General features: G+C 40.9%; 1 protein-coding gene across 1 annotated transcript in view; it reads left to right on the plus strand.

Annotated features, from left to right (window-relative positions):
- Positions 1-1,107: 1,107 nt before the first annotated feature.
- The window catches only part of furinb (furin (paired basic amino acid cleaving enzyme) b), a 187,729-nt gene continuing 164,171 nt past the window's right edge, over positions 1,108-24,665 (plus strand). The window contains exons 1-2 of the mRNA XM_061969958.1: positions 1,108-1,739; positions 21,878-22,145. Coding sequence (XP_061825942.1) covers positions 21,972-22,145 — 174 coding nt within the window. The 5' untranslated portion in view covers positions 1,108-1,739; positions 21,878-21,971. The remainder of the gene's footprint in view (positions 1,740-21,877; positions 22,146-24,665) is intronic.

Below are 24,665 nucleotides of genomic sequence, written 5' to 3' on the forward strand. Positions count from 1 at the left end.
GGTGAAATAATTAAGATCATGTTTTATATTCTAGTTTCTTCAAAATAGCCACCCTTTGCTTATATATATATATATATATATATATATATATATATATATATATATATATATATATATATATATATATATATATATATATCCATCCATCCATCCATCCATTTTCTACCGCTTGTCCCTTTTGGGGTCGTGGGGGGTGCTGGAGCCTATCTCAGCTGCATTCGGGCGGAAGGCGGGGTACACCTCAATCATCATCATCAATCATCAATCATTGATACTTTAACTTTAACTTTTAACTTTAACCCTGGACAAGTCGCCACCTCATCACAGGGCCAACACATATAGACAGACAACATTCACACTCACATTCACACACTATTATATATATATATATATATATATATATATATATATATATATATATATATATATATATATATATGTGTGGGTGTATTACTCACGCATTAATTGACTGAGTGCACACTTGATGTCACGTTATCGATGGAAGAATTTATTTTAAGACAATATGATTTGCCTGAGCGACTCGGAGACACTGACAGTAACAAGCAGTAGAAAATGGATTAGAAAGGACATATTTAAAAGGCTACAGCACCCCCCGCCACCCCGAAAGGGACAAGAGGTAGAACATCAATGGATGGATGGATATTTAAAAAATAAAATAAAATAAAATAAAAATAAATAAATAAATACAATTAAAAAAATTAATTCAACTTGGGCCGAATCCGGCCCGCGGGCTGTAGTTTGGGGACCACTGCTCTATTTGTTGCGGGGGTGCTGGAGCCTATCCCAGCTACATCCTGTTGTAATACTTAGCATAATAATAATAATAATGATTTAATAATTTTATGAATAATTACGCGATGTGTGAGCACCTGCCACCCCCCATATCTCTGTGCACGTTTCTGCCTGCCAGCGAAATTAAATTGATTAAAACTCTAAAATTCCAACAATAAACATATACATTTTTTCCCCCAAATTTCCAGGGATATAATATCTTGTTCCTTCGTCGGCAGCGAAAGCCACGATAAAGCATGCTCGACGTCTCGTACGCTCGAAGAGTGACGTATTTCCTGGACAAAGGAGCTGTTTTGTTGTCATTCATCCAGTCGTCCACGCGACACTCCACGCGTAGGCAATCTCGCCTCTTACTGCTCCTTTCCTCCACATGTTATCGCTCCTTCACTACGCTGCGTAAACGCGTGTTCTTGTCCATGAGACTGTTACGTTAAAAGAACGTCCTTCGATCCGAGCAAAATATATTTTCTTGGAATGGTGAAGTTGAGCAGCGGGTAAGAACCATGCTGGGGAAGTTGGCCGTGGATGACCAGCTGGCGTTTAAGGTGCGTGCTTTCAAAGCGTTAGGCTCAATTTAAAGCGGAAATGGCAAAGGGACAACAAAAGGAGAGTAGAAGGTGGGACGTATTGGTTTCCCTTTGTAGAAAGTGCGAGTCAACCGTATGCCCAGCGGGGTGGGCAGGCACGGAAAAGTGGGTGGTAGCAACTGAAGCGTTAGCAAAAATCACCATTCTATTTTAACCGTCAACGCTGCCGACAAGCCGCGCACTACTCTGCCCAGTCAGCGGAAACCTTTCCCGGTGTCAGGGATACCAACACCGGTGTGGATCACTGGCGATGTGACCCACGGAAGGTGGATCTCTTTTCTTCCATGGGACTTGACTGAGCTCGAGTCCGCTGCACCTTCTCTGTGAACTTTGTCGGAGGTAAGACTTGTTTGCACGTTTTTTTGCATGTATAATCGCCTAGATTTAGGGGTTTGCTTTCCCCCTAATACTTAGCTGTACGCACACAATGCATGCATTGCTCATAGGTATTCGCCTTATTCACCCCACCTATCTCATCAAAGACATTTATCAGTGTAAAGTAGTGCACATTAGGTGGGTATGATTTATGGAAAATCAGAATTGTGTTTATCAGTAACCACGTTGGTCAACATCCATCCATCCATCTTCTTCCACTTATCTGAGGTCGGGTCGCGGGGGCAGCAGCCCAAGCACGGAAGCCCAGACTTCCTAACCTGACTCTCGGCAGATCCTTGTAGTTCGCTGAGCTCCACACAAGGACCTGAGACTTCTCAATAGGAGATGTATTTCAGAAGGCGGGGCCTTGTAGAAAAATCATTGTATGTGATTGGATAAACCACTTGTCCGTTATCTTGAATGACGTGCTACTTCAACCACTCACATCGAAATCAACCCATGACGCTGATGAGAGCGACTCTGGGAAATCCAAAACAGAACAGCCGACATATTGGATAACGACAGAGCGAAAAGTTAGATAACTTTCACTGAAACAACGCAGCAATGTCAGTAGACGATCGATGTCGTTTGTGCAAAGAAAATATGCAGAATCAATGTCAGCACATGACTCCTCGCTGCGTTGTTGTTTTAATCAAACAGTCGCTTCTGCGCTATATCGCATCTATGAAATCCCGCCCGGCGATCCTGTTTGGTTCATTATTTTTTGCTATCTTGAAGGAGTTTCAAAGTTTACTCATATAGCCCTAAATCACGAGTGTCTCAAAGGGCTGCACAAGCCACAACGACATCCTCGGCTCAGATCCCACATCAGGGCAAGAAAAAACTCAACCCAATGGGATGACAATGAGAAACCTTGGAGGGGACCGCAGATGTAGAGACCCCACCCCCCGGGCTACCGGTGCAATGGACGTCGAGTGGATCTAGCATAATAGTGTGAGAGTCCAGTCCATTGTGGATCTAACATAATAGTGTGAAAGTCCAGTCCATAGTGGGGCCAGCAGGAGATCATCTTGATTGGAGACAGGTCAGCAGCGCAGAGACGTCCCCAACTGATTCACAGATGAGAGGTCCACCACGGGTCTTTGTTTGCATTGCCCTCGAGGCCAGATCCTTCTGTGGAGCTCAGCGAACTACAAGGATCTGGCGAGAGTCAGGTTACAGACTTCCCTCTCCCTAGCCACTTTGTCCAGCTCCTCCCGGGGGATCCCGAGGCGTTCCCAGGCCAGCCGGGAGATATCGTCTTCCCAACGTGTCCTGGGTCTTCCCCGTGGCCTCCTACCGGTCGGACGTGCCCGAAACACCTCCCCGGGAGGCGTTTGGGTGGCATCCTGACCAGATGCCCGAACCACCTCATCTGGCTCCTCTCGATGTGGAGGAGCAGCGGCTTTACTTTGAGCTCCTCCTGGATGACATAGCTTCTCACCCTATCTCTAAGGGAGCCCCGCCACCCGGCGGAAGAAGCTTTTTCCTGGCTCCAGAGGGGGGCCCCTGTGTTTTTATTTTTCATAGAGGTCTTCGAGCTGGTTGGTCAAAATATTTTGTACAAAGTAAGATCTAGGACTGGGTTAACCAACAAACCAAATCTGATGATCACACATAAGTAAGGGTGTAACGATGCATTTTAACAATGATCCGATTCTTTTCAAAATGTGTGGTTGTCAATATGAATCAGGGACAATATTTTTTAGAATGATACGAAACAATTGAATTAGTTAAGATCTATTCAGTAACTTTTTATCAAAATAACCAAGCAATGTAACTGAAATAAATAGTGGACACTCATCAATCAATCAATCAAAGTTTACTTATGTAGCCCTTAATCGCAAATGTTTCAAAGGGCTGCACAAGCCACAAAAATACTATAGGTAAAGTTTCTTATATTTCTGTTATTTATTGTAAGGGAATTAGGTATAAATTAATTATGAATACAAACAAGCAACTAAACAACAATTGATGGCCAATGCATTTACATCTTATTTGAAAAAAGTGCAACCAACACTTTACTTTGAATTAACAAGAGGAACACTTTCTGCTCACATTTTCAATATTTAATACATTTTCTATAAAAGTGCAAGTAACATTTTAACAATAAATTAACCTGCTAAGTTCCCAGACCATAAGTATCTGTTCTCCGCATTGGCATTGGCAAGTAACATAAACTTCTAACTTATATCTGTCAGTAGACTCGCTACGGAAGCCCTGAAAACTACCGGTATATGGGGTTTACATAACTCACCCACGGAACTTTAGTTATTAGAACGTTCCAGTTGTCACGGTTTTTCACGGGACACATTTCTGGCGTTGTTGTTGCACTAGTGAGCCACGGATGAGGAGACGCTGCTCCGTTATTGATTTTAAGTAAAGTCTGAATATCAACGTCTGCTGCAAATGGTGAGATCAGTAAGCTCCAGATTGTCCAGAATAGGGCAGCAAGGCTGGTTCTTGGTTGTTCACAAAGAACCAATGTGAACCAAATGCATGCTTCTCTTTCATGGCTAACAGTGCAGAACAGGTTGTCAGCTAATACTCTTATATTGCTCAAATCAGTAACCGGTAGTAAAACTCCTGCTTTTCTCATGGCCCAAATAGTTCACAGTGGCACTATACATAATCATAACACCAGGGCGTCCAGTGAGGGGCATTTTGTACTCCCTCGTCCTAGGAAGAATGCTTTGCGGAAATCTTTTATTTATAGATCTTTATCGCTCTGAAATAACCTGCCTCAAATTCTCACCGGCATTGAAAGTAAACAGGTTTTTAAAAAGAGAGTAATATTTTATCTGAGTCTTTAAATTAGTTTGCTCGTTGATGATTTGTTTGGTTTTATATTGTGTAGTTATATTTATATGGTAATTATTATTCTGTGACTGTAAATTGTTTGCTTGTTTTCTTATTGATGCTTTTATTTTTAATTTTTTTCTGTATTGTGTAGTTATAATTATATGCTTTTATTTGTAATTGTATTGAATTGTGGACCCCAGGAAGACTAGTGGGTTGTTGAGGCCACCAGCTAATGGGGATACTTAATAGAAATCAAATCAAATCATTAAAACAGTTAGCTCCATCTTTTGACACTTCTTTGACCCCTGTCCTTGCACGCTACACCGCTACAACAAAAATGACGTCAAGAAGACTGTCGAAGTGGACCCATGTAAATAAGACCGCCCACAAAACGGCGCATCCTAAAGCGACGGTCAGAAAGCGACTTGAAGATGACCTGTAAAACATAATCTGAGCAACATTTTTAGACCACAAGAAAGTGTTTTAAATTGAGAAAAAAAATCATGATACAACCCATTTAATGCGCTTTATAATCTGTTGCACCTCTTGTATGTAAATAGACCTGACTAGACCCGCTCGTCGGCAGTGCGTCTTATAATCAGATGCGCCCTATGGTCCGAAAAATACGGTTCCAGTAGAGTGGAAAACCAAGTTGACTTTATATGCATATTTGTGTTTCATTGTATCCATTAAACCATATCCAATTGTATTTACAATCCGCAAAGTATGTGAAAATACCTTCTAAAATGCCACAAATTCAGTTAGCCATCTTGAATATTCCACTCCGAACGCCTTCTGCACTTTCCATAGATTCTACGTCATTCGAGTAACGCTTCTGCACTCTGACCGTATCATCATATCAGTCATGCTGGAAATATGCAAGCATTTGAAAGAGATGTGGTTTGTCATTGACAATCCTCATGTAAGACAAGAACCCATATGCTTGGCTTTTTTTATGCATTCGAAATCATAAATAAGTGGCTAACAATTGAGTCAACAGATCGAGGGTCCTCTATTGCGCTCATTATACCCTCTCTAAAAACTTCCAGAAACTGCTAACAATACTCCATTTACATGTCCTAACCTGAAAATTAACCAAATATGAGTGATATTGTTATTATAAGCGCCAACGCAGACGGACTGTTTTAGCGGCCATTGGTAACCGTGAACTAATTGTTGACACACTATAAGCCGGTGGCTGCTTTTGCTTCCTATTAAACTTGCTAAAAGTAAATTTTTGATTATAATTCATGCATCTCTCACCTGGTAGTAGACAAATGTGGTCATGGATTGACAGGCCAATCGACTTTCACGTCCCCGAAGTGGCGAAAAAGACACAAAAAGGCGCTTGTTGAAGCAACTTTTGTAACCCTTCATGAGGATTGTGATTGAATTTTTATCTTAACGGTATATGTGGGAGCGTCCTGTCGGTGGACATCCCAGCGAGAGTGGAAATATTACAGTAAGTGTTTGTTTTATTATGGTTTAATATGGTTATGGTTTAATGTGGTTAGTTTGTATGTTCAGCATCTCGCAATGCTGCGGATGCGAGTGTTGTAATAAAGCTGCATCCATAGCAGTCGGCTTTCTAAAAACCTATTGCAGATCTTCTTTGTGTTCGGGCTCTAAAATATAAGTTTATTTTCTCATAGTTTTTCCCAAAGCAATTGTTGTTGGCTCTCACAAAGTCTGCTTGATTAGCATTGTTGTTGATGGGAAGAGAATCTTTGGTTCCTAGCTTGATGTCACAAGATCATTATCTTTCAAAATGGTGAGGGAATATCTGTAGGATTTATACTAATTTGATCATATCTATTTATTTGCAAACTTTGAAAGTGTTTTGGTGTCATAAATCATACATATAATAATAGCTTCAATATAGAGGCAACTTCTTTTTCCTCTCTACTGCTACTTTAATTATGTCCAGGGAGCTGGGACCACATGACGCAAGGGAGACAAGTTACAACCACTCTACCAACTGAGCCATGCATCAACTCGACTCACCATGGTTGAAGGCAGAGGAATGCCTAATAAAACCCAGAGAACACCATCCCTACAGTTACAGTACAGATGAATCTTCCTTTATGACATTGGTCCAGAATGCAAGACCAAGTTCCCAACATAATTTCAGAGGAGTAGCTCAAGAATATGCCTAATCAGTCTGCGGACCGCAATCCAGTTGAAATTTTATGGAAATAGCTGAAAGATCAAGTTGCCAAACCAACGGCTTCAAAACCCTTAGGATTTGTAAAGTAGTATTGGACCAAAATCTCTCCTGAGAGGGACCAACTACAAAAAAAGTACAATGGATCCTCGATTCACAAATGCTTCTATCGCGCCAGATATGCCTCTCTGTATGGACCATGTCTCGGCGTGCGAAAAGTAAAATTATTTTACCTTGCGTCTGGAAATATATGCACAATTTTTGTTACATTTCGGACGTAGTTGCCACTAGCGTTAGCACAAACTAGCAGTGTGAGGCAATCTCTCAGTGGCTTGTGTCCGGGTAGTGCCTTCTCTTTTGCTGTAATAGAGGTCCTTTGGCTTGCGGGGCCTTCATTTCGGAGATTTTATCAGCAAAGGGGGCTTTGTTCCGCAGCAAGTTTTTAATTGTGATGAAACCAAAAAAAGATGCCACAGCGGACCTCTATTACAGCAAAAAAAGAAGGCACTATCTGGACTCAAGCCACTGAGGGATTGCCTCACACTGCTTGTTTGTGCTAACGCTAGTGGCAACTACGTGAATCCACTGCTCGTACTTTATGCGTATATTTCCAGACACAAGGTAAAATCATTTTACTTTTTTTTTTAAGGGCACCAACAAGACTTATGTCTGTGTGCATGTTCAGGGTTTGGCATTTAAAGGGGAACATTATCACAATTTCAGAAGGGTTAAAACCATTAAAAATCAGTTCCCAGTGGATTTTTTTTATTTTTCGAAGTTTTTTTCAAAATTTTACTCATCACGCAATATCCCTAAAAAAAACTTCAAAGTGCCTGATTTTAACCATCGTTATATACACCCGTCCATTTTCCTGTGACGTCACACAGTGATGCCAATACAAACAAACATGGCGGTTAGAACAGCAAGGTATAGCGACATTAGCTCGGATTCAGACTCAGATTTTAGTGGCTTAAGCGATTCAACAGATTACGCATGTATTGAAACGGATGGTTGTAGTGTGGAGGCAGGTAGCGAAAACAAAATTGAAGAAGAAACTGAAGCTATTGAGCCATATCGGTTTGAACCGTATGCAAGCGAAACCGACGAAAATGACACGACAGCCAGCGACACGGGAGAAAGCGAGGACGAATTCGGCGATCGCCTTCTAACCAACGATTGGTATGTGTTTGTTTGGCATTAAAGGAAACTAACAACTATGAACTAGGTTTACAGCATATGAAATACATTTGGCAACAACATGCACTTTGAGAGTGCAGACAGCCCAGTTTTCATCAATTAATATATTCTGTAGACATACCCTCATCCGCTCTCTTTTCCTGAAAGCTGATCTGTCCAGTCCAGTTGGAAATGCATCTGCTTTGAGTGTCGCAGGATATCCACACATTCTTGCCATCTCTGTCGTAGCATAGCTTTCGTCGGTAAAGTGTGCGGAACAAACGTCCAATTTCTTGCCACTTTCGCATCTTTGGGCCACTGGTGCAACTTGAATCCGTCCCTGTTCGTGTTGTTACACCCTCCGACAACACACCGACGAGGCATGATGTCTCCAAGGTACGGAAAACAGTTGAAAAAACGGAAAATAAGAGAGCTGATTTGACCCGGTGTTTGTAAAGTGTTTGAGAAAATGGCGGATTGCTTCCCGATGTGACGTCACATAATAGAAAGGCGTTTAATTCGCCAAAATTCACCCATTTAGAGTTCGAAAATCGGTTAAAAAAATATATGGTCTTTTTTTGCAACATCAAGGTATATATTGACGCTTACATAGGTCTGGTGATAATGTTCCCCTTTAAGCTTGCTGTGTGATGAGCAGTGTTGGGACTAACGCATTACAAAGTAACGCATTACTGTAGAAGTAATTATTCATGTTTACATTGATTCTTATGGGAAACTCTGCTTCACTATACAAACGTTTCGGTTGACGAACCATGTTGAAGAACCAATTAGGTTTGTAGATTGAGGTTTCACTCTAAGGGCGTACTCACACTTGGAGAATCATACCATGCGTCGGCCCACTTATGATCACATGAGGCCATCACGCACATGCACACACACAGCGTCGCTGAGTCTAGGGCTGCAACGAACAACTAATTTGATAATTGATTAATCTGTTGATTATTACTTCAATTAATCGATTAATAATTGGATAAAAGAGACAAACTACATTTATATCCTTTCCAGTATTTTATTTAAAAAAACAAAACAGCATACTGGCACCATGTTCTTTCAACTTGCCAAATAAAACAAAGCAAATGTTACAAAAATTTTTTTTTTTTAAATAAAGTGTAACCAGAAGAGTGTAACCAGGGTTGAGGATGTGAATCATTTGTCTAAAACCTTCATCCTCCACCATTGATAGTGACCTCATGTCAGTTACCAACATATTCAGGATACCATCAGTCAATGCAGCTGCTTGCTGTGGTGTGCAGACCTTCCTTTGTACGAAGCCGCTAATGCTGGGTTGTTTTTTTCTGGAATGAGATAAACCATATATTGAACGTACATAGTAACATCATTTACATGTAACTCAATATATACCTAGTTGATTTAATTAATAATATCTGACGTAAAAGGCAAATACGCCACCACATTAAAAAAAAAACTAAATTAAATAAATGGACATTGGGGCTGCAGCATACACCAATAATGAATGAATGAATGAAATAAGTTTATTTCGGTCATATAATCAACCATTAACCATTTTGTGTGAGCAGTTTAACAGTACACATTATATATATTTAACAATCATACACATTTACACACTAAAATAAAATAAAAAGAATGACCGAAAAAGGAATATTCTGAAGCCAAAGCTTATATTTGCCTACCCTATACCTCCACTGAAAATAAGATTGTCTAGAACATCAACGTAAAAAAAAAAAAAATCAATGGGATGAAAGTAATTGTTACTATATTTTATAATTTTCAATTATTTCACCTTTCAAGGTTTTTTTAAACCTTAACAAAGAACTACATGTCTTCAACTCATCACTGAGCTTGTTCCACCATTTAACTCCTAAAACTGAAATACATTTGTATTTTATATTCGTTCTTACTTTACCTATTTCAAAAATCAATACCCCCCGTAAATTATAGTTTTCTCCTCTTAATTGAAATAACTTAAGAATACAAGCTGGAAGGCTGTTGTTCTTTACTTGAAACATAATTTCCATTGTTTTTAAAAACACAATATCTGAACATTTTAACACATTATAACTTATAAATAATGGATTGGTATGTTCATAGTAGCAAGCTTTGTGTATTATTCTAATGACCCTTTTTTGAAGTTTAATTATTGGGTCTATGTTTGTTCTATAAACATTTCCCCACACTTCAACACACTATGTTAAATATGGAAAGATAAAAGAATAATATAACATATGCAGACATTTCTTATTCAGCATGTGTCTTACTTTATAAAGAATAGCAATGGATTTGGATATTTTTCCCTTTATATATTCAATATGCGGTTTCCAACATAATTTATGATCAATTATTATTCCCAAGAATTTAGTTTCATATACTCTATCAATTTCCACTAGATTTAATTTTAATTTTGCTTCACAATTTGTCCTTGCACCACTAAATAATAACACAGAGATGTAACTCAGATCAGAACTGGATCAGATATTGTACACATTTCTGTTGTGAATAATAAAGGATTAATTTTAGGCTGCCTCTGAATAATGGCATGAAATATTTCAGCATCTTCATAACGTTTAGTTATACTAAAGCATCACTCAAATCTAAATAGACTTATATAGCTTTATTGGGCCCGGCGCGGCCACTGCTGCTGCCCACTGCTCCCCTCACCTCCCAGGGGGTGATCAAGGGTGATGGGTCAAATGCAGAGAATAATTTCGCCACACCTAGTGTGTGTGTGACAATCATTGGTACTTTAACTTTTTTTTTACATTGATCGATTATGAAACGAACGTGAGATATTTCTGTCCGTTACGTTTATTTTGAAATTGGTAACCGTGCGTTTTCTCTCTCAAAACGGAGTCAAATCTGCCGGAGACACATTATCAGCCCCGCCTTGCAACAAAGGGATCACGTTAACATTACTCACATAAAAGAGCTGGCGTGCTGAATTTAGTGAATGCCTGTTGCCACTCAAAACAACACAGAAAATGAAGTCGTCGCACTCTCAAGATTCAAGATTCAAGATTGTTTATTGTCATATGCACAGTTAAACAGACAGTTTGCCGTACAATAAAAATCTTACTTTGCTAGTCCACCCTTCAACAAGTCACACGGTACTTAGCTAAAAAAAAAAAAATTATATACAAGGCACAGTGAGTAACATAACATTATTGAACATTCTGATTCACAGTCAACAGTATAAATATGGAGGTGACATTGGGTCACAGCAGCAGTTAAAACTGTCTTCAGTGATCAAAGGTGAAAAGTGTTTACAGTGATGGTTCACAGTTCGGGGGTGGTTATGGTAGCTGTCTTTTGTTCAAAAGATAAAAGTAAGAGGGGGTGGGGTGTAGCTGGGGCAGCTAGCATTCACGAGTTAGCATTCACAAGCCTGATGGCCTGTGGGTAGAAACTGTTTGTCAGTCTCATAGTCCTGGCTTTCAGGCTCCTGTATCGTCTGCCTGATGGTAGGAGGCTGAAGAGACTGTGCTGGGGGTGTGTACTGTCCTTTATGGTGTTGTGTGCTCTCCTGGTGGCCCTGGTAGAGTACATGTCCTGTAGTGAGGGGAAGGCTGCTCCTGATATATACTGAGCAGTTTTAATCACTCGCTGGAGTGCCTTCCTGTCCTTAGCAGCGCAGTTTCCATACCAGACCGTGATTGAGCTGGTAAGGACACTCTCAACCGTACTTCTATAGAAGTTGCTGAGAATTTTGGGTGGCATGCCAAATTTTCTCAGCCTTCTTAGGAAGTACAGTCGCTGCTGGGCTTTCTTTATTGTTTCTTGGGTGTTGTGAAGCTAGGTGAGGTCCTGGCTGATGTGGGTCCCGAGGAATTGAAAGGTTTTCACCCTGTCCACCTCTGTCTCCCCTATGTACAGAGGTGTGTACTGTGCACTCCTTCTCCGTGGGTCAATAATCATTTCCTTGGTCTTGTCTGTGTTCAAGGAGAGATCATTACCGTGACACGGCCACCAGTTCCGCTACCTCCCTTCTGTACGCTGCCTCAGCTCCCCCGGTGATCAGTCCGACGACCGTAGTATCACCTGCAAACTTGATACTAGTGTTGTTCTGGGAGGCCACACAGTCGTGTGTGGAGAGGGTGTACAACAGGGGGCTCAGCACGCAGCCTTGGGGGGTCCCTGTGCTTAGAACCTTTGTGCCTGATGTCTGGTTGCGGATTCTGACTGACTGGGGCCGGTTTGTGACAAAGTTCAGCACCCAGTCACAGAGAGCCGGTGTCAGACCTGGCGTAGGTGTCCTTGCCCTCCAAGTGGGTGAGGGTGGTGTGGATGACGGTGTTGACTGCATCATCAGAGGACCGGTTCTGCCGATAGGCAAACTGTAGAGGGTCCAGTGTGTCTGGGATGGTCTTCTTGATGTGTGACATGAATATCCTCTCGAAGCACTTCATCACTATTGGGGTGAGTGCAACGGGGCGATAGTCATTCAGACAGGTCACAGTGTTTTTCTTTGGCGGGGGCACGATGGTGGTGGTCTTGAAGCAGGTGGGCACAACAGGTTGTGCTAGCGACAAGTTGTATATGTCAGCAAGTACGTCAGCCAGCTCTGATGAACAGACCCTGAGGGCCCGGTCAGGGATGTTGTCTGGGCCGGCTGCCTTCCGTGGGTTTGTTCTCCTCAGAACTGTACGTACCTCTGCTGTTGTCACAGTGAGTGGTGGGTCCTGCGTGCGCTCCATGGTCAGAACCCCTCTCTGTTGGTTGGTGTTGAGGACCTCGAAGCGGGCGTAGAACTCATTCAGCTCATCTGGCAGTGAGGGCTGGCTGTTTGTGACCCCCGTGCTCCCCTGCTTCTAATCTGTGATGTGTTGCAGGACTTGCCACATGCGCCGGGAATCTGCTTTAGTCTGTATTGTCCCTTGGCCTCGCTGATGGATTTACGTAGGTTATATCTGGCCTTCTTGTAGTCCTCAGCGTTGCCTGAGACAAAGTGGAGCGGGCATGTCGCTTGGACCGAACATCACAGTTAATCCAGGGTTTTTGGTTTGGGTATATCTTGTATTGTTTTGTGCGCACAGTGTTTTCCACACATGTGCTGATGTAGCCAGGAAGCATATTCCTCTATGTCCACAGTACCGTCATCCCTCTGAGCAGCAGTTTTGAACATGTCCCAGTCTGTACTGCCAAAGCAGTCCTGAAGCACTAGTTCAGAGTCTTCATTCCACACTTTAACAATTTTACTCACTGGGGGGGCTTGCTTGAGGCGCTGTCTGTAAGCTGGATATAGAAAAACTGAGATGTGATCAGAGTCCAAAGTGTGGTCTGGGTACATCCTTGTAGGCTCCCCTCACTTTGTAGTACACCTGGTCCAGAGTGTTTTTTCTCCCTCGTAGGAAAGTTTACGTACTGATGGTATTTCACTCTTATGGTTGCGGTGGTTAAAATCCCGAGCTACCGTGAACGCAGCATCAGGGTGTGCGGTCTCTTGTTTACTGATAATGTCATGCAGCAGCCCCAGCGCTGTTGTGGAGACCGCCCGTGGCGGGATGTAAACAGACAGTATAAACACTGCACTGAACTCCCTTGGCAGGTAAAAGGGTCTGCATTTCACCATCAAAAACTCAATGTTGTCCGAGCAGTGTCTTTCAACCACCTGTACGTCCGAGCACCAGCTGTTACTCACGTAAACACAGACGCCGCCGCCTCTCGCCTTTCTTGGTAGACTGAGTGCGTTGCTAGCTGGATGGCAGAGTCTGGGATGCTGTCCGAAAGCTAGGTTTCCGTGAAAGTAAGAGCATAGCATTCTCTCAGTTCACGCTGGGATGTAATCCTGGTTCTCAGCTCATCCAGCTTGTTGTCGAGCGAGCACACGTTAGCTAGCAGCAGGCTAGGTAGTGGTGGTCGTGTAGCTCTAGCCTTTAGTCTAGCATGTAGCCCCGCTCTCTTGCCTCACCGCCTTGTTGTTGTTTTGGTCTGGCTGTGGTTAGCGGGGTCTCGTCGTAGCAGAAAGTTGAAGTCCGTCAGACTATAAGTGAGCTCATGGTGAGCTTTTCCGATGTCCAGAAGTGCATCTCTGTTATAACTCATTGTTGCGTACAATAACTTTGCATTTAGGACGATCATAAATAAAAAACGTAGTTGTTGTCGGGAGGACGACACAAAGACGTCAGCCACGGGGGGCGCCATCTTGCTTTAAAAAGTTAGTAACACTCTGAAAGTTAATACACAACAGTTGCTGCTGCGCTTCCTTAAAAAAATCTCCTCATTAACAAAAGATTAAAGTTAAAGTTAAAGTACCAATGATTGTCACACACACACTAGGTGTGGTGAAATTTGTCCTCTGCATTTAACCCATCCCTTTGTTCACCCCCTGGGAGGTGAGGGGAGCAGTGGGCAGCAGCGGTGCCGCGCCCGGGAATAATTTTTGGTGATTTAACCCCCAATTCCAACCCTTGATGCTGAGTGCCAAGTAGGCAGGTAATGGGTCCCATTTTTATAGTCTTAGGTATGACTCGGCCGGGGTTTCAGCTCACCACCTACCGATCTCAGGGCGGACACTCTACCCACTCGGCCACTGAGTAGGTCACTATTAAAAACACAACGGCTCAATGTACCCGGACTATGGACTTAAAAAGTTACATACTGTGAGTTCCCTTCATCCATGGCTCCAACATGTTTCCTCTTCAGGTGCTCCCGAAGTGATGTTGTACTCCCATGCCATGCGAGGTCCTTGCCGCACATTTTGCAGGAAACTGTCTTCTTTGAAGTGCTTAAAGTAAAGTGTTCCCACACTTTTGACAACTTAGGTCGTACACTTTTCTCCATTGAAGCATTAACCTCCAGATGTTTCTCTGCTGAACTATCGGTACTGCGTTCCTCCGCCATTTTTCAAATGTTTCCAGGTAAAGGAGACGGCATCGTCACGTGAGCTGCACATGACACATCATTGGCTGGCTTACTGCCACCTCATGAGACGTAGCCGCAGCGCATGCGCATAGCATAGATTCAACGAATCGATGACCAAATTAATCACCAACTATTTTTATAATCGATTTTAATAGTTGTTGCAACCCGAGCTGAGTCATAGAACAACTCTCCTCGCAAGTAATTATCACCAACACATTTCATAACAGAAATCAAGTAAATAGACCTCAAATAAGTCAAGACATGTAATTTGATTGATGCAATCACTATTCTCACAAGCAAATAATGACAGTTGACACCTTACTTGCACAAAATAAATAGTCAGAAGGGTCAAAATAAGTTAAATTGCAGTAAAACGGCAGGATAAAAATGTGAAAGCCTGAATGCTCAGTATAAGGCCAAACCACTGGTGGTCCAGGAGTGGAAGATGGAATCCAGCACAGTGGAAATGGTTTTCGGGTCCACAAATGTATTATTTTCCCTAAAAGACACATTGAGGCAAGGAAATACGTTTTATCCGATTACTCAATTAATAGATAGTTTATGGCAGCGATTACATAACCACCTCGCATAGATAATAAAAATGTTGTCAGAGTAAGTCATCAATCACAAAGACCAAGAGCGTGGTTTGTGTTTTACACAGAAAAAAATGCAAACATTAGAGTGCTGTTTGTTTAAACTTTGAATCGCAGTGTGGGATATTATTTACTATTGAACCATTGCTACTTCCCTAGACAGTCTTTATATCGAGTGTTTCCATCACAGACAGCATAGACACTAAGAGCAAAGATGGAGCCGACTGTGGAACTATTAATTTTTAGTTTTCATGCACAATTTCCAGTTCATATCCGATAACAGGTGTTTTCCTGCTGTGTGTCAGTGCACTGACTCAGCACAAATGTAATACTTGTTTTTTCTGTCACACTGAGTGCCATTCTCCATTTTGAGAGAATGCTCACCTGTCAGGGGTACCGCACACTTGCTGCAATACACTGCTGTGCTTCCTTTTAGAGGGCAGCCCAAAGCACATGGTGGGTGTTGATTTGACTTGGGGGCAGCCTGAAATAGAACTGGAGTGCTGGTAATGTTGCATTTGACTCAAACTCAGCCAATAAGTTATATTTTTAAAGCTATTCTTTGCAGGTCTGTTGGAAGGATAATGTTTTTTTTAAACTATCCCAATAAGGCATATGCATTAATATCACTGAGCACAATGGAATAATATGCAATAGCAACCCACTAAGTAACTAAGTGGTTTGCTCTGTTGCCTTAATGCAAGAAAGTTCTGGGTTAGAACCTGTTCACCTTTTTGTGTGGGACTTGTCCAAATACTTCCTCCCACTGTATGAAGAGTATGTTTGCTACATTTGAGAATTGCATGAAAGTGTGAATGGAATGTACGTAGGTAAGTTCCATTGTCATTCATGAAATGAATCCTGCTCCTAATGTAAATGGTTTCTTGTTCAGGTTGCATTGAAAGAAAGTACTTTGGTAAAGGTGACGTGCTCTCCCGTGTTTACTTTTTAGTGGTTCAAATGCCAGTTTAAGATCAGATTATAGCTGGATTTATTGTCATGTATTCATGGTTATAGTTTCCAAATACAGTATATCTAAAATACACATTTGTATGACTGCGCAAGATATGTCGATAAAAGCAGTTGCGCACCAGCAGCTGTTGGTTAAGTGCTATTTATCAGCATAGTCCTTAGGTTCAGTGTGTATATATCTATCTATATATCTATTTATCCATTGTATCTATCTAAATAAATTATTTATTTACTATAATTGCAGATAGTTGTTTTTAATCTTTAATAAGTGTATTAGGGACGGCGTGGCGAAGTTGGTAGAGTGGCCGTGCCAGCAATCGGAGTGTTGCTGGTTACTGGGGTTCAATCCCCACCTTCTACCATCCTAGTCATGTCCGTTGTGTCCTTGGGCAAGACACTTCACCCCTTGCTCCTGATGGCTGCTGGTTAGCGCCTTGCATGGCAGCTCCCGCTATCAGTGTGTGAATGTGTGTGTGAATGGGTGAATGTGGTAATACTGTCAAAGCGCTTTGAGTACCTTGAAGGTAGGAAAGCGCTATACAAGTATAACCCATTTATCATTATTTTATTTACATCAGACCAGTGTTTTTCAACCTTTTTTGAGCCAAGGCACATTTTTTGCGTTGAAAAAATCCGGAGGCACACCACCAGCAGAAATCATTAAAAACGAAACTCAGTTGACAGTAAAAAGTTGTTGTCGCAATCGTTGGATATGACTTTAAACCATAACCAAGCATGCATCAATATAGCTCTTGTCTCAAAGTAGGTGTACTGTCACCACCTGTCACATCACACCATGACTTATTTTGAGTTTTTTGCTGTTTTCCTGTGTGTAGTGTTTTACTTCTTGTCTTGCGCTCCTATTTTGGTGGCTTTTTCTCTCTTTTTTTGGTATTTTCCTGTAGTAGTTTCATGTCTTCTTAGAGCGATATTTCCCGCATCTACTTTGTTTTTATCCTTCTTCGTGGGGACATTGTCGATTGTCACGTCATATTCGGATGTACATTGTGTACGCCGTCTTTGCTCCACAGTAAGTCTTTGCTGTCGTCCAGCATTCTGTTTTTGTTGACTTTGAAGCCAGTTCAGTTTTAGTTTCGTTCTGCATAGCCTTCCCAAAGCTTCAATGCCTTTTCTTAGGGGCACTTACCTTTTGTTTATTTTTTGTTTAAGCATTAAATACCTTTTTACCTGCACGCTGCCTCCCGCTGTTTCCGACATCGACAAAACAATTAGCTACCGGCCGCCACCTACTGATATGGAAGAGTATTACACGGTTACTCTGCCGAGCTCTAGACAGCACAGACACTCAACAACAACACATCATTTGCAGACTTTAATTACTGGTTAGCAAAAAATATTTTTTACCCCAAGTAGGTGAAATTAGATCATCTCGCCACGGCACACCAGATTGTATCTCACGGCACACTAGTGTGCCGCGGCACAGTGGTTGAAAAACACTGCGTTAGACAGATAATATATCAATTTTTTAATACTATCAACGTGGAAGTGGACGATTTGTTTACTCTAGCAAATGTTTGTTTATTAAGCATTATGCGTTTTTTAAACTGCTCAACACAAAATGGACACATTTCTACTGACAATAAAAACATACAATTTTTTTGCAGTGCATTGATGTCGTGGTATGCCTTTGTCGAGGTGGAAAGATTCTCTCTGCATTGGCGAGCAGCTGGTGGGTGAAATTTGCTCCAGTGGAGACTGTGCTCACAGCGACCGTGGACATAAATGGGTTTGGTAGAGTGACCTACCGGGGCTTTGGAGCTGGACTTGTTATTTGGTGTACCCTTTTCTTTTTCGATTTCTGCTCGCTGTTTTTTCCACATGTGGCTAATCAACTGAAATACAGTTGCATTTTCCCATGCTACCGGATGGACTGAGGGTAGTAACACAGGACGCAGACATAATCACGCATCAAAAAAAAAAATGGTGTCAAAGTGGTGCATTGCGATTGTTGGCCTGACCCCAGAATGAAAAGACTGCAAGTGACGTGCAGCTGAAATGGTCCCTTCATTAGAAACAGCAGGCAAAAATAACTACACAGGTTGTGCAGGAACTCGGGTTGACAATACATTCACTGTGGCATACGAGAAACAATAAATCATCAATGTCAGAAGGACGCTGCTGGGCATAAAAAGCATCCTAAATAGTCTTCCCGGTAAATGAAACTAAGCACCAAGCTGGGACAGGTGGAAACAGCGTTCCAACAAGAAGTAAAACAAGGGAGGAAGGAGTGCTGAAACGAAAATAAAGGTTAAATAAAGGCTAAAAAAAAAAAAAAAAGATAAATAAATACTTCCACCACCATGCTTGACGGTAGGAATGGTGTTCCTGGGATTAAAGGCCTCAGCTTCTCTCCTCCAAGAATATTGCTGGGTATTGTGGCCAAACAGCTGCATTTTTGTTTCATCTCACATCACATGGACAAAGATAAGACCTTATTGAGGAAAGTTCTGTGGTCAGGCTAGAATTAAGGTTTTAGAATGGCCTTCCCAAAGTCCTGACTTAAACGTGTGGACAAGGCTAAAGAAACAAGTCCATTTCAGAAAACCAACAAATTTAGCTGAACTGCACCAATTGTGGTCAAAAATTCAACCAGAAGCTTGTGGATGGCTACCAAAAGCGCCGTATTGCAGTGAAACTTGCCAAGGCACATGTAACCAAATATTAACATTGCTGTATGTATACTTTTGACCCAGCAGATTTGGTCACATTTTCAGAAGACCTATAATGAATTCATAAAAGAACCAAACTTCATGAATGTTTTTTGTGACCAACAAGTATGTGCTCCAATCACTATATCACAAAAAAATAAGAGTTGTAGAAATTATTGGAGACTCAAGACAGCCATGACATTATGTTCTTTACAAGTTTACAAGTGTAACTTTTGACCACGACTGTATATGACCGATTACCGATTTTAACTTTAGAAATGTGAATACATCGTTTGGTGAGCCTCTGGATCGATCTATATATAGTATGGATCAGTCGATGTCCGGTTGGAAGGTCATCAATAGGTTGATTGTAGATCTGATACAAAATATGGCCGCTCGAATCTTGCGAGACTTTTGTAATGACATTATACGAGAATACTGTTCTTGTTTACGACTGACCACAGCGCAACATAACAGACAGCACCGAAATAATGTACAAACAATGCACCCCCGAATATAAATATAAAGTGTGGTAAATGTTTGGATTATTTTTTTTCAAAGAATGATCGGTTGAAAAAATTCAGTACATGTGTAACGTTTGGAAAGCAGTGATAAAGTAGCGGCTAATCTGAGCACTGCTGTGACGGCATCGAGACACTCAAGCCGGCGATGAGGGGGCTAAAGACGCTAATGTTAGTAGACCTACCAACTGCCAAGACAAGAGGACACTGATTTGAAAGACTTTCATCTCCATCTTAGCCACAACTCTGCGAGGTAATCACAGCATCTGCTACACTGTTCATTGTGCTGAAGACCTCGCGAGTCACGCAATTGAACCCTTTCTCCCGCCACACGCCACACTTGACATCCCTCACGCTTATATTTCCCCCTTTACTACTCTATATTTATTTTTTCATAATAATAAACTTGTTTCCTTGCGGCCTGCTGAAGTTTGAGTAATTCTGATTTACTTACCAAAAGAAGCAATCACAGACCAATCCATAAGTTATTGGACCATAAATCTAGCCAACCACGGAAGGCACCACACAATGTAAACAAATCAAAAGCAAAGTAAGGCTGGTCTTTGAGTTTTATTTTTCACGAACACACTTTCACTGTCTTGCTAATGTAGTATCTTTTCAACTTCTCTTGCTGACTTTCTTTCTTAAAAGCGACCAGCGACAATCTAGCAATTATTTTTATTTTTTTTGTAGATCTGAAAGCACGGAACACTCTTAATGTCCTTAACGTACAATCGGTGCTGCTATGAGTCTTTCCTCACAGGCAGTCCCCTGTCTACTGAATGTCTGCTCTTTAACAGCTTGTACTGATAACACATTTTGTTGTTTGTGTTAAATGTTTCGTCACTGTCACGCTTCAAGTAAAAACAAACCCATCGTTCATGTTTATGAGCCAGTCAATAGATTTGGTTTGTTCTTGAATATCACAACCCTTGAGTAGTTTGATCAAATTTGATACTCTAACATTTAACAATTAATATGAAATTAAAAAAATACAACTAAACTAAGAATCAACAGAAGAAAATACATTTACAGTTTTAATTATAATTTGCATCTTATTTTTTTTAAGTTTATGAATTGCAATGCTTTGAAGTTGATAGTTCTACTATTTGCCAATAATACAGGAACCGCCTGTTCTGTCTATTTAAAAAATAAACACATGACATTGTTCTGACATGGTACATTTGATTTTCTTTTCACCATCTAAAGCTTACATCTGCATTGAATTGCATCGAATTGTCCATCCATCCATCCATTTTCTACCGCTTATTCCCTTCGGGGTCGCGCGGGCGCTGGAGCCTATCTTAGCTACATTCGAGCGGAAGGCGGGGTACACCCTGGACAAGTCGCCACCTCATCCCAGGGCCAACACAGATAGACAGACAACATTCACACTCACATTCACACACTAGGGCCAATTTAGTGTTGCCAATCAACCTATCCCCAGGTGCATGTTTTTGGAGGTGGGAGGAAGCCGGAGTACCCGGAGGGAACCCACGCAGTCACAGGGAGAACATGCAAACTCCACACAGAAAGATCCCGAGCCCGGGATTGAACCCAAGACTACTCTGGACCTTCGTATTGTGAGGCAGACGCACTAACCCCTCTCCCACCGTGCTGCCCGCATCGAATTGTAATGTTTTAAAAAGTATCCATCCTTCCATTTTCTACCGCTTGTCCATTTTGGGTTTGCAGGGGGTGCTGGAGCGTATCTCAGCTGAATTTGGGCGGTAGGCGGTGTACACCCTGGACAAGTCGCCAGCTCATCGCAGGACCAACACAGAACGACACCATTCACACTCACATTCACACACTAGGGCCAATTTAGTGTTGTGTTGCCAATCAAGTATTGTTAGTGAATCGTATTGTAACTCATTTATGGAGATTCATATCAAATCGCCATTGTTTATGAATGTTGCTTTGTTTGACAACTACCAAGCAATTGTAATCAAAAAGTAGGATGTTTGGGGAAATTAATGTTACCACAATATTACAACTATGACGCACATAGATCTACGAGTAATAGTGTATTTTTATCCTAAATGTCCCATGTGAGATAATACTGATTTAGCTGAAATAAAGGCAGTATTTTTATTAGAAATCAGCATGGAAACTGTTAATAAACAATATCTAATTTATTTTTTATAATACATGGACATGTGTTATAAATAGGATGGATACTATTTGATAATCTACAACCATGCATTTGTAGTTACTTAGGCAATTTGATGTTTGGTGGCAAAGGCCTTAATTATTTTGGCTATGCTGCCTAGTTCAGGGTTTGTTAGAAGTGAGACCATTAAAAACGTTTATTTTCATAGCTTGCTCTGTGTTTTGTCATCTCTAGGCCACTGTTCCACTTAACCACCCTAAGGGAGAGCTCCAATTTGCCTGGAACACTGGATAGACGGACGGACGCACTGCCCCGTGTTCTACTTTTCATGGATTCCAGGGTGGCTCTGCTGCACTTATGGACATTCCTTGTCCTGACAGCAGAACTGAATTGGATTGATACCGCAGAGGTCTACACAAATGACTGGGCTGTCCATATTAATGGGGGCCCTGAGGAGGCTGACCGCATCGCTAAAGAACACGGTTTCATCAACCATGGAAACGTAAGTTAATCTTACAATGTATCAGAGTATGTTTGAGCTTGACGTCAAGGCGAATATTGTTCAAATTTCCCTTTTAATTTGATTCAATATGAACACTGTTCAAGGAGACCTCAACAAGATAACCAGTCATAAAAGCTTTTTCAAACAGGGTTTTCCCTACGTGTAATTGATTGTGGCAGTCTGCCACACTTTAAAATTGAGGGTTTTTTTTTAATGTGAAAAGAAATTAAAGTAAGATAATGTAGGGTCCAAAAGAAGTCACACAAAGTCAGACGTGTTTTAGATTTTTTCCACTCTTATGCTAACAACAGGCCCAATTCCAACATTCCCTCCCATGCACACACGTCCATCTCTGTGCTTCACTACCAGACACACAACAACACTTTCAGGCACGACACATTAACACCAGCAGGTCGTTACAGTATGAATGGATATATATCAGTGTTTTTCAACCTTTTTTGAGCCAAGGCACACTTTTTGCGTTGAAAAAATCCAGAGGCACACCACCGGCAGAAATCATTAAAAAACAAAAACTCAGTTGACAGTAAAAAGTAATTGTTGTAAGTAGTTGTTTTTATCCTTCTTTGTGGGGACATTGTTGATTGTCATGTCATGTTCGGATGTACTTTGTGCACGCCGTCTCAGCTCCACAGTAAGCCTTTGCTGTCGTCCAGCATTCTGTTTTTGTTTACTTTGTAGCCAGTTCAGTTTTAGTTTTGTTCTGCATAGCCTTTCCTAAGCTTCAATGCCTTTTCTTAGGGCCACTCACCTTATGTTTATTTTTGGTTAAAGCATTAGACACCTTTTTACCTGCACGCTGCCTCCCGCTGTTTCCGACATCTACAAAGCAATTAGCTACCGGCTGTAACCTACTGATATGGAAGAGTATTACACGGTTACTCTGCCGAGATCCAGACAGCACCGAAACTCAACAACAACACATAATTTGCAGACTATATTTAGTGGTTTGCAAACAATATTTTTAACCCAAATAGGTTATATCTCACGGCACACTAGTGTGCTGCGGAAAGGTGGTTGAAAAACACTGATATGTATAACCTATTATCTGCGCACTATTAACTAGTAATGCAGTGAAAATACGGCCACTGAAAAGATTTGATCACCGAAACAGCGAAACCGAATGTTCTGATGACATAAGCAATGCACACAGGATTGGAGCGGAGCAGTGTTAATTTTGACAATAGTTTTTTCATTTAGTCTTTTGACGAAAATGTATTTTACTTTTAGTCATATTTTAGACATCTAAATTAATTTAGTTTGTCAAGTTTTAGTCAACTAAATTCCTCAACATTTTAATAGAATAAAATTACTGTACATTTTGTCGACTAAAATATAAAGTTTAAGGATAATGCATCTTTGAAGTGATTTTGAAACCACTTCTATGAAGATTTTTGCAGAGCTTCTCAAAAACTAATAAATTCACAAGACCTGCATTCCATGAATACATCAGTAAGTATATTTCACACTAACCATTGTGTGTTTTATTATTTTAGATGAAATTAAGCATTGTTTTCAAATGTTTAATTGTACATGACTAAAATGGTCACATTGTATGACAAAAAAAAACTATTTTTAATCTATGTTGTGTATAACTACACTGGGGGTACACAATTGGCATCTTGACCACAGTCTTGTTTAAATAATCTAGAAGGTATATATATCTCACATAGCTGTCTTTCTTTCTGTGATAGCTTGAAAAATTATAAATCTGGTCTTTTGGGTTGTCTATTTGTGCAATTATCAAGGACATTGATCGAAGTGTACTGTACAGGTATCTTGTTTATTTATTTGGTGGATGAGGTCGCCCATGGTGTACAACAAAAGTAGTAAGCAGTTGATCCTGATCTTGATCCTGCCTTACTGTCTTTGACAGTAAAAGTAATTCTGTACAGAATGAGTCATTGGTTAAGGCCTACTTACTGTTGCGTAGATGTTCGGCTGGTTAGTCTGCAGACAGTGCGTCCATATGGATTCTCTTTCTTCCAGGTGTAGAAGACATATTGTATTGAGGTGTGTAACAATTCATTTTGGATGTAACGATATGAGGATTTCATATCACGGTTATTTGACCATAATTATCATGGTTATCATTATTATTGTGGTATTGTTGAATGTGCTCAAAAAGTAGTTGAACTTTTTTGATCAAGTTATATTTTTTTAAACATACAGCAACTAAAATAAATAGACATTGTTTGAAAACCCACTATTTTGCATGTCTTGTGTTCTCTTTGCATCACTGATAGTGTTTTAGTCTTAGTATTTTATTTGTATGAATTATTTTTATTGTTTTAAATATCGGTTTGTACCGTAGCAATTTAAGATTCATTAAAATGAAAAGTGCTTTATACAGAAAATCAATTATAATTATGTATATTTTTTCTGGTCTCTGCATTTCGTTCTACACTGTTCAGTGGTCCTCGAACACAGCTTAAAAACACCTTAATCTCTCTTCCTCAGAGGAAAGATCAATCATAATTCCGTTCAAGAGAACACAGCTTG

The sequence above is a fragment of the Nerophis lumbriciformis genome, linkage group LG10 (genome assembly GCF_033978685.3).
Source record: "Nerophis lumbriciformis linkage group LG10, RoL_Nlum_v2.1, whole genome shotgun sequence".
NCBI classification, from domain to species: domain Eukaryota; kingdom Metazoa; phylum Chordata; class Actinopteri; order Syngnathiformes; family Syngnathidae; genus Nerophis; species Nerophis lumbriciformis.